Here is a 14,101-nt window from a genome sequence, read left to right on the forward strand (position 1 = left end):
CACTGATCAATAAATGAAAATGTAATATCTCCATTAAACAATATCATACCCTTCCTGAATGCCGCTGCTTTAATTCTAGTTGAAAGTGGCTCATCCAATCAGCTTCCAGTCACAAAATCTGGGCAGGGTCATTTGCATTAAAACTCAATAAGGCTGTGAGACATTGCTCTCCAGTCAGTGTGACACACGGTCAGATTTTTCTTCAGATCTGAACGACAATCGTTCATATCTGAAGGAAAATCTGTCATATCTGACATGCCTGAACGATGGACGATGAACGATGCGCGTTCCTGATGGTAAGATAACAATATCTGACATCTGATGTGTTTGCAGTCAGACTTGCACGATTCCATTAATTTTAATGCAGTCAAAAATCGTCCAAATCTTTGGTAAAATCGTTCAAATCGTTCATCTGACAAATCTGACCTTGAAAACCTGGTAATGTATGGTAGCAAATAACAATCGACCATATGGTCTTAAACACTGGACAATGGACAAAAATTATTGGTCAAATTGGTTAAATTCATTTGATTTAACCAATTTGACTGGATGACCATTTTTGTCAGTTTTCCAGTATTTGTGAGCAAATGGTCGATTGTCATTGGCTCCCATACATTACCAGGTTTTCATTCCAACCAGCCAGATTGGACAGATATCTGACAGATAATTGTATAGTGTAGGCCCAGCATTAAGGACATATTCAATTGGGTGCGAGAATAGCAAAAAACCCGCACATGCAAGGTTTTTCCAGCAGGTGCGGGTTTTTTGCTATTCAAATAGGTGCAGATGTTTTTCATTTTTTTACGCGCCGGGTGTTTTTTTTCACGCACCTCTAGAGCAAGTGTGATTTTTCCTAGAATTGGTAATTTTAGGAAAAATCTTCGGGACTTCCTCTGTCACCCCGGCGGTACACCCCCCGGAGGACTAATTAAGCAATTGGAAGTTACCAATTCTTACCTTCCGAAGTGGTGTCTTCTTCATCCAGCGTCGGAAGCCGGGTCTTCTGCAGCAGTTGTGAGTATGTTAGTGTGTCTGTGTGAGTGTTTATTACTGTTTGTAAGTGTGTATGAGTGTGTGTGTGTGTGACTACCGGTTTGTGTGGCCTCCCCAGTGTCTGTGTGCCCCCCCCCCCAGCATGGGTGCTGGGAGAACTACATCTCCCAGCATCCCTTGCCTCTCCCAGCAGCCCACGGGACTCCCAGCAGCCCCTTCTCCAGTTAGAAGACAGAGGGGAGGTCACCGGGAGCTGCAGAAACCCCTGGGCAGGTAAGTGCCGAATTTTTTTTTTATTATTATTTTTTTTACGCTGTGCAGGGTTTTCAGAGCTGAAGACCCCGCGACCACTTTAATTTAATTGGATACCGTGGGTATCGGGAGCGCGATACCCGCGGTATTCCAAAATTGGGCGCGAGAGGCACAAGGTTTTTTACCTTGCGCCCAATTGAATATGCCCCTTAGCTAGGTATGCACTATGCGATTGTGTACCCCGCTGACAGAACAATGCTATACCAGGGCCGCAACTACGGGGGTGCTGGAGGTGCACGTGCACGGGATGCGCCGCTGTACCCGGTGCCAGTGACCTCCAGCCCGGCGCTGTAGAGAGGCTCCAAGCCAGACGTCCGCTGGTAATATTTATTACCAGCGGGCCCCCGGCTCCTTCTCTGCAGCGACGCGGTGTAGCCGGAGCCAGAGGCTGGAGTTCTCTCCCCAACTCCAGCTTCCGGCTCTCCCCACGGGCGTTATGGGGGAGACGTCATGACGTCTCCCCCATAGTCCCGAGGAGCAGCCGGCGGACCGGACGCGACGCTGGATGCAGGAGCAGGGTTCAAGGTAAGTATTTTTTTTTTTAATAAACTGCACTACAGGGGCATTACTATGGGGGCATGGGCATTACCACAGGGGCATTACTATGGGGGCATGGGCATTACTATGGGGGCTTGGGCATTACCACAGGGGCATTACTATGGGGGCATGGGCATTACCACAGGGGCATTACTATGGGGGCATGGGCATTACCACAGGGGCATTATTATGGGGGCATGGGCAATAAGGGGCATTACAGATGGGGCATGAGCACTACAGAGGCATTATTATGGGGGCATGGGAATTAGCACAGGGGCATTACTATGGGGACATGGTCATTACCACAGGGGCATTACTATGGGGGCATGGGCACTACAGGAGCATTACTATTGGGGCATGAGCACTACAGGGGCATGAGCACTACAGGGGCATTATTATTAGGGCATGGGCACTACAGAGGCATTACCACAGGGGCATTATTATGGGGGCATGGGCATTACCACAGGGGCATTATTATGGGGGCATGGGCATTACCACAAGGGCATTAATATGAGAGCATGGGCTCTACAGTGGCATTACTATGGGGGTATTAACATATGGGCATTACTATGGGGACATTACAATATGGGCACTACAACAAGGGCATTGCTATGGGGCATTACTCTGGGGGCATTATCATATGGGCACTACTACAGGGGCAATACTATATGGGCACTACTACAGGGGCACTACCTCAGGGGACATTACTATAGGGGCACTGCTGCAGGGGGAATTACCAGGGGGGGCGCCAAATTACTGTCTTGCCCCTGGTGACAAAAATCCTAGTTTCGGCCCTGGCTATACATCGCGTTGCGTGGTCCGGACACATTGCATGATGCAGTGTAAGATGGCGCAGGGTGTCGTTCCATGTTTCATTTAGCAGCACAGCAGATGGGGCAATGCGATGAACGACCCGCTGGCATGCGTTATCAGGCATACACACGATACGATCCACACAATATAGTATGTACCCAGCTTTAGCCACAAGGTTCTACTTGGAGGAAGGTGGTCCAGGGAGTTCTGTCATTTTTATTTCAACATGTTCATTTAAATATGTTAGGCAGGTACAGTAGTTGATTTTAGACCTTTTTGTAAATGATATTGCAGTGTTCCCCAAATTCTGTCATGGCAGCCTAATGGCCGGTACACACTAGACGATATGTCGTCCGATAAGGCCGGATCGGGCGACATATTGGCAACATCGTCTAGTGTGTACCCTTAATGTCACTGTCGATGCACGCTCGCGCATATCATCAGCGACATCGCCCGTCAGACCTGCATGCAGGTCCGACGGGCGACATCGTCAGCAAGGGACATGTGTGTATGCATGTGCCAATGCCGGGACCCGTCGCACGATAGGTCGGCTGGTACACGTCATTAAATGTGTACCCAGCTTGACACTGCAGGTTTTAAGGACTTGATTACAGTGAACTTAGGGCCTGATTCAGACTCACTCGCAAGCGGCTGTCCGCTCGCAAGTGGGTTGATGTTGTGCACTGCGCATTCGCACGACGGCGGGAGCTCCGTCGTGCGCATGCGCCAGACACGACGAGCGAAGGACTTTCCTTCGCTCGTTGTGTCTGAACAAAGGGGGCGTGCTGTCGATGTTGATTGACAGCACGCCCCCTTTGGTGGGCGTGCCTCCCTGACGGGGGCGTTCCCAAGGGAACGCCTACCGTCAGAAGCCGGCACACTGACATCACTAGTGATGTCAGTGGGAGTGATTTTGGCTCTGATAGAGCCAAAATCACTCCGGGCCTTGCGGTTGAAAAACTCAACCGCAGGCTCCGGCTCGCAGTGGCGATGGTCGCGATGGTCAAGACCATTGCGGCCATCAAACTGCACGCTCGTATAGGCTGTGGGTGGTGACCCACAGCTATACGAGCGTCCAGGAGGACGCTCCATAATTATGGAGGGCGGCCCTCATTCAGAGCGTGCGCTCTGCTCAGAGCGTCCGGCTCTGAATGAGGGCCTTAATTAGAACCTCAGTTATTTTAATTCAATCATCTGTGATCACATATGGATATTCTTAAAACCTGTACTGTTAGGGTGTGAGTGTGGGAAACAGTGTAATATAGTATAACATGCTTTATTATAGTATAATATGTTTATTATACTATACAATAGACGTACAGTCATAACATCCTAAAATGTCGACATGGACAAAACTGTGAATGTCGTCAGGCACAATGTTGACAGTCCATTTTATTGTTAGGGATAGGGCTCAAATCCGCAGAAAACGCTATGTCAACATGCCGACTGTTGACATTCACACCGTCGACATAACATCCATGTCAACATTCTGGTGTGAACATTCTTAATGTCGACACTTTGTACCATACCATGTACAATATTGTGCAGCATAATTACTCTCCATTTTACATCAAATTCAAGAGGGGAAGGAGGTTTAGTGAATAGAAATGGTGAAGGACAGCTATGGTTGCCAACAGATGATTGTGGTAAGTTTTCTTTAATAACTATGGCCCTGATTCAGTTAGAAAATCAGATTTTCTCTAGCACATCATTTATTAGATACACAAATAACAAAAGCAATAATTGCTATATCTGAAAAAGTAAGATAAGTTAAAATGAATTAATCTCTATAGAATTGAAATGCTCTCATCCTATTCATTTATAAAATACTAACAAGATTACAGAAACTCTTAAAGCTACAGAAACTAAACTTCTTAACAATCCAAATTAGCCATAATGTAATTGTTAATAAAATATAAAATGTAAAGTCACTTTGCTTTAGTGATATAGGATGTTGACTCTTTTCATTTGTACAGTGTCTTATTGATCTCTCTAACAAGAGACCAGCAGTCGCTCCCCATCATTGCAGGGTCCCAGCGTCCTTGGTAGCGATGCATCATTGTCATAGTGTCTTGATGAAAATGTTCCCCCCGTTTATCACTTGACAGGGAAAAATTCTAGATGAGAATGTAAAAAGTGAATTTTAGATGACATTCTACAACCCATATTCTTGTAGTCCAATAGTTCATTCACGATGGACACGTAGGCCTCTTTTCTATTCGAGAAGAATCCATTCATGTCCAATGCGAAGGCCAGAGGCACTGAATGGCGTTTGTTCCCATTATGGAGTAACACTGCTTTTAGACTACTCTTCAAGGAATCAATAAACAGTCGCCACTCACTAGTATTGTGCTGAACACCAAACTCAGGGGTCTATTTACTAAGCCTTGGAAGGAGATAAAGTGAACGGAGATAAGGTACCAGCCAACCAACTCCTAACTGTCATTTTTAAAACACAGCCTGTGACATGGTAGTTAGGAGCTGATAGGCTGGAATCTTATATACGTTCACTTTACCTCCATCCAAAGCTTAGTAAATAGACCCTTCAATCATTAAACCGCTGAGTTTCTTGCTCTGAAACTTGAATTTGTCGTACCTTGAGCCAGGAGGTACTACTGTTGCAGCCTAGAAACCAAAAATTTTGCTTGTTGTTTTGACAGTTTTAAGTCACGAACCAAATCATTTAATTTTTCCTGTTCTATGCTGTGGCCGCCGTCACAATACCGACTGCTGTATGCCGGCAAAGGATTCATGATAGGCGTCGAAATACCGACGCCTATCATAATCCCGACGCCGGAATCCAGGAGGACGCGTGCCCGAACGAGATAAGTACAGGCCACACTACATCTTAGCCGTGGGGGGGTAAGTTTAGGGTAGTTAGTGGGGTTAGTGTTAGGTTTTTTGGGGGGGAGGTTAGTATTAGGCACCCATAGGGTGGAGGGTTAGGCACCCCCAGGGAGAGGTTAAGGCTAGGCACCACCCGGGAGAGTTAGGTTTAGGGAGCGGTAAGGGGAGGTTTAGGGTTAGCCACCCCCGGGGGGAGGTTAGGGTTAGGCACCACTAAGGGAGGGTTAGGGCTGGGGGGGCAAGGGAGGTTAGGGTACTTACCTGCCTCTGTTGGGATCTTCATCCTGTCGGGCAGCTGCTGTTGGGATTTGAAGCAGCAACCATTTCAAGTGGTGTGAGGGCCACATATCTCCTTATGATGATCAGTCATCAGCTAGAGGGTATGTAGTTGGCATCCCGGCAGTCGGGATTCTGGTGCCCAGATTACCAGCGCGGGAATCCTGACAGCAGTTAGAATCCCAGCGCCAGCATCCTGACGGTAAGTATTCGGGTTAGGGGAAGGGTTAAAGTTAGGCACATGGGGCAGGGTTAGGTTTAGGCTGTGGTGGGCAAGGGTTAGGTTTGGACTAAGGGTGGAGGGTTAGGTTTAGGCTGTGGGGATGGAGGGTAAGGGGTAGTATACTTACCTGCAGGTGTCGGTATGCTAACCCTGTCGGGATGCCAGCGTCGGGATTCTGAACGCCAGGATCCTGAGCACTGGCATACTGTACCCAACCCAGCCAGAGTGCGAGCCTGAGGCTCCATCATGAAGCAGCCCGCTGTGAGAACACCCCCCAGTTACTGATGGTCATGGTACAGTCCAGGGAGTTCCCTGCTTACTTCCCCCTCTGCACTGGTTCAGGAGCAAGCAAGCAACATGGCCTCCAGAGCTAAACTGAGGGTTCTGCACCAGGACCAGCACATGGAGAGGAATGAGGAAGATGAGGAGGGGGAATCTGATGATGAGTCTGGGCAGGATGCATACCCCAGAGCGCAGGCAGAAGGGAGTCTTGCCGGGCACCTAATGTGATTAAATACTTTAATTTTCAAAATATCATGAAAACCTTATATGATATCACATTTATGATGGTATATTTGGATTCTACGCACAAAAGTACATGGAAATTGATATATATTATGTCAGGTGCAAAATGGCTGGTGAGTAGTAGTATTCTGCTGATGTATCAGCTGTTCGCACCTTTCAACAGTAAGCACATTTGGGAATGGCCATCTTTGTTATTTTATGTACTGTATTTGTTTCATGGTCCCCTCGGGTACAGCACTGCGTCATAAGTGGATACTTTATAAATAAATTACTATAATAATAGCCGTGATAACAAGTTACAGATAGAAATGCACCATACACTATACACTTTGGAGTTGCGTTTAATAAATCATACAGTTGTGTTGTGGAATGTGGAGTAGTATTGATCCCTGCAGCGTATTGATCCGGGAAGGCAGTGAACTGTGACTTACTTTGTTTCTTTCAACTTGACAGCCACGCACCCCCCAGCGAGCTTGCCGGAGGGAGAAATTACCACCATTGAAATTCACCGCTCCAACCCCTACATTGAGCTGGGGATCAGCATCGTTGGAGGTAATGAGACTCCTTTGATAAATATTGTCATCCAAGAAATATATCGGGACGGCATCATTGCCAGAGATGGGAGACTATTGGCTGGCGACCAAATACTTCAAGTAAGCTGCAGGAATATTATCTTTTATCCCCGTCTAGATGCTAGCATACAAGAAACATGATATAAATAAATAATAACTAGTTGCACTTTCTAACATTGTTAATGGTAACTGATGTGTGAGCATTTTTAGCAGCAGTTGGTCTACAGAGTGTTTATGTAGCCGGGGAAACAGTGAATATATAAACATTTGATGCTTAGGTTATTAGTCCATTAATCTTTACTTTAATGTGGTAATAATCCAGCCAGACTTCTGTGTGCAGTAATTGCATGCTGAGACAGCACATGGAGTGTATTTCCTATCCAGTGCCGATCTGGGTGACAGTACCACAGCCAGCAGGAGTGTAGGATCCTCACGGAAATGTTCCACCATCACTAATGGAATATTTTACCATACATGCATAGTTACAGATAGCAAGCTTGTATGTAGCAAACAAATATTTGTCTGTCGGGTGTTTTTAGGTCATACAGTCAGGAATATACATCGAGATCAGGGTCGGCAACCTTTTACTAGTTAGTTAAGCTCAGTGTGCCACATATATGATGGATAATTAACAATAATAAGACCAACAGATAAATGTAATGCATATTTTTAATTGTAGAAAACATGTAACACATTTAAAGCCAAACATATATAAAATGGGGAAAGCAGTGAGAGCAGTAGGGTCAAAGAGTTGGTGGCAGCAGGCAAGACCAATACACTGGTCGAGCGTACAAGTAAATTAATTGGTTTGTCTTTGTATGTATGTATGTATATATATATATATATATATGTGTGTGTGTGTGTGTGTGTGTGTGTATATATATAATTTTTTTTTTTTGTAATAGGTGAATAATTTTGATATCAGTAACGTGTCGCATAACTACGCCAGGGTGGTATTGTCGCAGCCGTGCACTGCGCTGCATCTCACTGTGCTCCGCGAGAGACGATTTGGAAGCAGAACACAGACCCACTTGGACAGCAACTTGCAGAGGGAAGAAAGCTTCCACGTCACCCTGAATAAAAGAGGAACCAATGAGCAGCTCGGCATAAAACTTGTTCGCAGAACAGACGAGTCTGGCGTATTTATCCTGGATCTCCTGGAAGGGGGTCTGGCTGCCCAGGACGGGAGACTACACAGTAACGACCGTGTCCTGGCAATCAATGGGCTTGACTTGAAGCACGGTACACCGGAGCTCGCTGCGCAGATCATTCAGGTATGAGATTGCTGCCCAATACACTAAGTCACTTTCTGACCACATAATGTCAGTCATTTCCATATTGATACTACAATAAGTTTATTAGTAATGTTGGTTTCTTTTTTTATGTATGTATTAGGATAAAATCACCTAATTTACCCCATAGCTAAGAGAGCATGAGTAATGGTGTTAATGTAGACTAATGCTTCATAGATTTAAATGTATTATCACACATATAATACTGTTAAAAGCATTGGGTGCCAAGATAAACAGATTAAGTTACAAAGTGGTTGGTAAAATGGAAATTCAGATTATCTGAGCAATGGTAAGCACCAGAATCTAACAGTATAAAATGTGACCTCAGCTGGTTTTCCGAAGAATGATGGTTCACAAGCTGTAGTGAGAAATATATGGGGCAATGCATCAAAACTTCTAAAAAGGAGATGTGGTGGTGTTTCCCATAGCAACCAGTCAGATTCCAACTATAATTTTATGTACTAGATCACAGGTTCTCAAACTCGGTCTTCAGGACCCCAAACAGTGCATGTTTTCCAGGTCTCCTCACAGAATCACAAGTGAGATATTCGCTCCACCTGTGGATCTTTTAATATGTGCCAATGAATAATTAAAACACCTGTGCACCTGCTGGGTGACCTGTAAAACGTGAACTGTGTGGGGTCCTGACTCCTGAGGACAGAGTTTGAGAACCACTGTACTAGATAAATGACAGCCAGAATCTGATTGCTTGCTATGGGCAGGACCTCTACTATTCATCTTTAGAAGGCTTGGTGCATCACCACTGACCAATCAGATAGGTGCAGGGAGGTGTGGTCAGGGTAGTGACTGGAAGTTTGGATAGCAGCCAGTATCCGTTCCTTTATCATGTATATGTTATAATCATTTTACATAAATTACATAAAACTACCCCATAGTGAAAATACTTTTTACTGAATATAATTAAGATTCTTAAATTATTTTATTTGACAGAATGTGTGTGTCTGGATTTGTCCTGTAAATTTCACTTTTGTCAGTTCAAAAGCTGCACAGTATTATTCCAATTAAGGGCATTATTCTGTTGTTTCGAACTTCTTGAACATTATATCATTTTGGTCATCGTAAAAAAGAAACATTAGATTGACATATATAGCTGTTATTGCTCTATAAAATCAATTGAACCACAATGTTATATTGACATGTTTCTGTGACACCTAAATATTATTCACACAGGTATTTTTTGTAAACCTCCAAAGTGCTAGTAAACCAAACAGACTACAGTGGGATTTCCAAGAAAACCCGAGCTAAATGCATGTTGCTTCTCAATTTATAAATAGCCTCTGCCTCATTTTCATGCTCCGGTGTGAGGTAAAAAATAATTCTCTCAAATTCTTTGCCTTCAAAAGCAAAATATAAACCACAGTTTGTGTTTCAAACCAAGGGCCTGATTCAGGTTGGTTCGCATGCAGCCAGCCGATGTTTGCGTTGTGCGCATGCATTGCGCAAACAGACCCCTGCGATAGGGAATCAAGCGCAGTAAGCACGCAGTCCCAATACACAGTGACTGACCGGAAGTGACCATTTGGGGGTTGAGAGGGGGGTGGTCGGCGGAATGCAGGCATGCCTGTGCATTTGAACGCCGTTACATGGGCGTGCATAATTAAGCCCCTGCGATTATATACGATCTAGTTGGCGACAGGAAGCAGTTTGTGCGGCAGGTCATGGTCAACCACAACTGTCTGTATGGGTTCGATGTTACCAATGTTTTTGCTGACTTGCGGATGCATGTCATGGGAAGTGGGCGGCTTTATACAGTGGTGGGAGCCTTGATATAATGCTAGCGATTGCATTCATTAGCATATTTTCGCAGCGAGCGGGTGCGTGCGATTGCAGAAACCTGAAGCAGGCCCCGAGTACAAGGCAAAAAAAAACCACTGGGAAAGGGCAGCAGCACTGAGATCTACTGAACATAGAAGCAGCGTTTTTACATTTACGTTCCTGTACACAGCACCACTAAAGTGAATATTTTGCAGCTAGTGTGCCTTTAAATCATAAAATATTTATTCAGAAATTAGATTAAATAACACTGAGCACTGAAATAATTTTTCACAGATGGACTCATTAAAACATTAAAACTGGCTTGCGAGATGTGAATCATTTTTATTTTTTTTTAAAGCACGCCAACACTGACTACGTGTGCCAGAACACGCCGTTATGTCTTGTAAAGAGATCTCTGTTACAGCAAATTATCGTGAAAAGGACAGTGCTAAGGTGTCAGAAGTAGTCTTTTACTTTGCTTACATTGCTCTTACTCTGGCTTGTCTAATGCCTATTTCTGTTGAAATAAATAACGTTTCAGAAACGATTGGTTATGTGAAATACCAAATACTGCGCACTTGTGTTTCCATTATAGTGCTCGGAATTTCTAACTGCTCATGTGTCTTTTACTTCATTACATTTCCATACAATTATATCAATATATGAATTAGGGTATTTATCATAGCTTGAAGAGAGATAAATTGTAAAAAAATAAAGTACCAACCAATCAGCTCCTATCAATCATTTTTTTCAACACAGCCTGTAAAATGTAAATTAGAAGCTGATTGGTTAATACTTTATCTCTCACAATTTTATCTCTGTCCAGGCTTTGATAAATAAAGCACAGCGTATACAGTGCTAGCTCCTAGTAAAGCAGCTGAAAACATAGGCCAAGAATTCTGATATCATGAGGGTGGTGTTATAAGAAGCCAATATATATTGAAATAAATACATTTCGGAGCACTTTTGTATGGCTTGTACCTGGTGATAAGCTTTGTAAGGGAGGTGGAGTATATACAGTATATACACACACATAAAAAATGAGTAATAATATACTTTACTACAATTGCTGCAAAAAATATAACTTTTAAGATATCATCATATATAACTAGTTAATGCTGCTATAGAGCCTTGTTGTGTAAGAGGCTCAGAATCCTAAGGCAGATATAGTTATGTACTTGATCTTTTCAGTTTGGCTGTATATTGATCTATTTAGACACCAATGCTGTGGATATAATAGGTGTACAGCTTAGGCACCTGTGTCAGGCAGTATGTAATAAGTGCTTTATAATGTTGTAGTATAGTAGCTGAGGAGTCTCATAGAAGTGGTGGGTGGGGAGTCCCGTTCAGTGGTGGCTCCAGAGGTGATGGTGCAGTGCAGTCCAAAATTCATATAAAGGGAGCCACACCAACTGCCACCCCAAACATCGCCAGCCGGAACTTACTGGCAGTTGGTGTGGTTTCCCCAATTTGGATTTTGTACTGCGCTGCCGCCTCACCTCTGGAGCAGCCACTGTTGATATTTTAACAACAGGCCCAACCATTTCTCATCATGCTTCTGGTAAATGATTTCATCACTCACTAAGATCACTCATTTATTGTTAAGAATAATTTAACCTCTAATTAATCTCTTTGAGAAATTATAAAAAAAATATTGAATATCAGGAGTTAAGTCACTGTGCAGGTAGTATTGTAGCTATATAGAAATAGCTGGCAGAATGTTACTCTCCCACCTCTAATTTGCTGTAAAAATACATTTTCTAGAAGCTATTATCATGTCTATACTCAGTTAATGGGGTATTTTTGGGCTTAGCCTTCTGTTCCTACAGCTCGATGTTTTATATAACGCAGCACTCAGGTTTTGTGAATTAGTAAATGTTACTCTGTAATGATCATTAGAGCCCCGGAAATCTTCTATTCTGTAATTAACTTTAGTAAATCACATTATATTCAATTTAACACACTGTGTATTGAAAGCAGAGAGGATTTACTGGAAGCTTTATGATATACTGTTACAGTACATAGTGTATTTCTGGTTTATTTTATAAGTAGGACAATAAATTTCACTGCAGAGAAATAATTCTGTCCTCGGGCTCTTGGGCATCCAGGCAAGAATATTTCTTACAAAAAGTGTAAGAATCATCTTGTTTTCTGTGCTCTACTAAAGGGTAGTGGAGAACGAGTCCATTTGACGGTATCTCGGCCTGCAAAGCATCCAGCTGGTAACGTAACCCGAGAAGTGGGAAACGGCCAAACTCATCATCATATGCAGCAAGTTTATCATCACCGGCCAAGTGCGCATAGGGTAAATGCTTTGTGAAATTATTATTTGTTTACCAATAATAAGATACTCTATGGGTCACACAAGAATAGGTGTTAGAATCAGATGGAGACCACTGCAGAGGAGTGATTCAAAAGTATTGTCCAGTACATCTAACTAACGTTCTATTCAATTATGTTTATGTCTTATAATTAAGGTTTTTTTTTAATATTAATTTATTCTAGGATGACTATTAAAGACATCCTCTAACATAAATATATATACATAAATATATATAATTTAAAATATCTGAAATTGTATATGTTGTTACAACCAGATGCATATCTATGATGGGTGCAGGGTGTGTATTGTACACAGGCTCATGGGTCAAAGGGATCCCCAGTCCGCGCACCCTGCACCCAGGAGAGATTCAGTATGTCCGAGCGGCAACCCCCCACCCCTATACTTGCTGCCGACACAGGAGATTTATCAAATCTTAGACTTGGATTAAGTGGAGAAATTGCTCATAGCAATAGATCAGCTTCTGTCATTTTGCTAGCACAGCCTGTAAAGTGGCAGATAGGAGCTGATTGGTTGGTACTTTATCTCTCTCCACGTTATCTCTTGCCAAGATTTGATAACTCTCCTGTCCTGTCACTATGTCAGAGTATTTGCTATCTTTTGCCCAAGCACCATCTCTCTGAAGACATCACCGGACCAATGTCGCTGACGGCAACAGGTATGGGTGGAGGGTTGCACACTGCACAGTGTGTTGGAGCGTGCTGCGAAGGACCCCCAACCCCTCCATTCAATGATTCCAACTGAGCTATCTGTCATGATCTGTTATCATACGCAAGATTGCTAAGTAACGACCTGCTATGGAACCTTAAAGTGTCTGTACATCAGCCATGTCAAACTCGCGTCCTGCCTGGGGCCACTTTAGGGACCATGAAAAGTTTAGGAGGCCATATCGTAAATATTCAAAGTACATTACAAATACAATTGTAATACAATAAAAACAAGTCAGAACTGTTACCATTAGACACTTGACTAGTGGTAGTAATCATCTGGGGATTATTATCAATCAAATATCCCCCTTTCTACTCCCTTCTCTCTAGCAGCAGCACATTTACCTGCTTATTAAGACTTATGGGGCCCATACATCTAGCCTGTCTCGGGGCAATTTCCCATTCTGCCATCGCTGGGGTCAGGGGATCAGAGAAATCCAACATGTTGGACAATCTGGATTCTCCAATTCCACCCCGAAAATGGTCAGAGTTCGGCGAGTCGGGGATTCATAACATATTGAATTTCCTTGATTCTGCATTTTTGATCGGCGATGGCAGAATGGAGAATTGGCCTGTAAATGTATGACGTAGCCCATACATCTAGCCTGGGGGTGCAGTCCAGTAATTGGCGGGTGTTATCCCGCCTGCCAATATCTCGACACTGCAACCATGACAGTGAACTAAAGATAGGCGTCGAAATCCCGATGCCTGTCATTAGCCCCAAAACGAAATCCCGACACCGAGCATACCGAACAAAGGTAAGATGGGTGTCTTAGGTTCTAGGCACCATCCAGGGTGGGTTAGGGTAGGGAAAGGGGGGGTTAGGCACCACTAGGAAGGGTTAGGCACCTACTTGGGTTAGGTTTAGGGTGCGGGGAGGGGGCTTA

The 14,101-nt window shown here is 43.7% G+C and overlaps 1 protein-coding gene across 2 annotated transcripts in view; it reads left to right on the forward strand.

Annotated features, from left to right (window-relative positions):
* The window catches only part of LNX2 (ligand of numb-protein X 2), a 179,167-nt gene that overhangs the window by 143,487 nt on the left and 21,579 nt on the right, over positions 1-14,101 (forward strand). For both annotated transcript variants that reach the window (XM_088460272.1, XM_088460273.1), the window contains exons 4-6: positions 6,980-7,179; positions 8,004-8,372; positions 12,334-12,471. In XM_088460272.1, coding sequence (XP_088316398.1) covers positions 6,980-7,179; positions 8,004-8,372; positions 12,334-12,471 — 707 coding nt within the window. The remainder of the gene's footprint in view (positions 1-6,979; positions 7,180-8,003; positions 8,373-12,333; positions 12,472-14,101) is intronic.

Source organism: Taudactylus pleione, unplaced genomic scaffold, assembly GCF_031769625.1.
Source record: "Taudactylus pleione unplaced genomic scaffold, aTauple2 ptg000043l, whole genome shotgun sequence".
Taxonomy (NCBI): domain Eukaryota; kingdom Metazoa; phylum Chordata; class Amphibia; order Anura; family Myobatrachidae; genus Taudactylus; species Taudactylus pleione.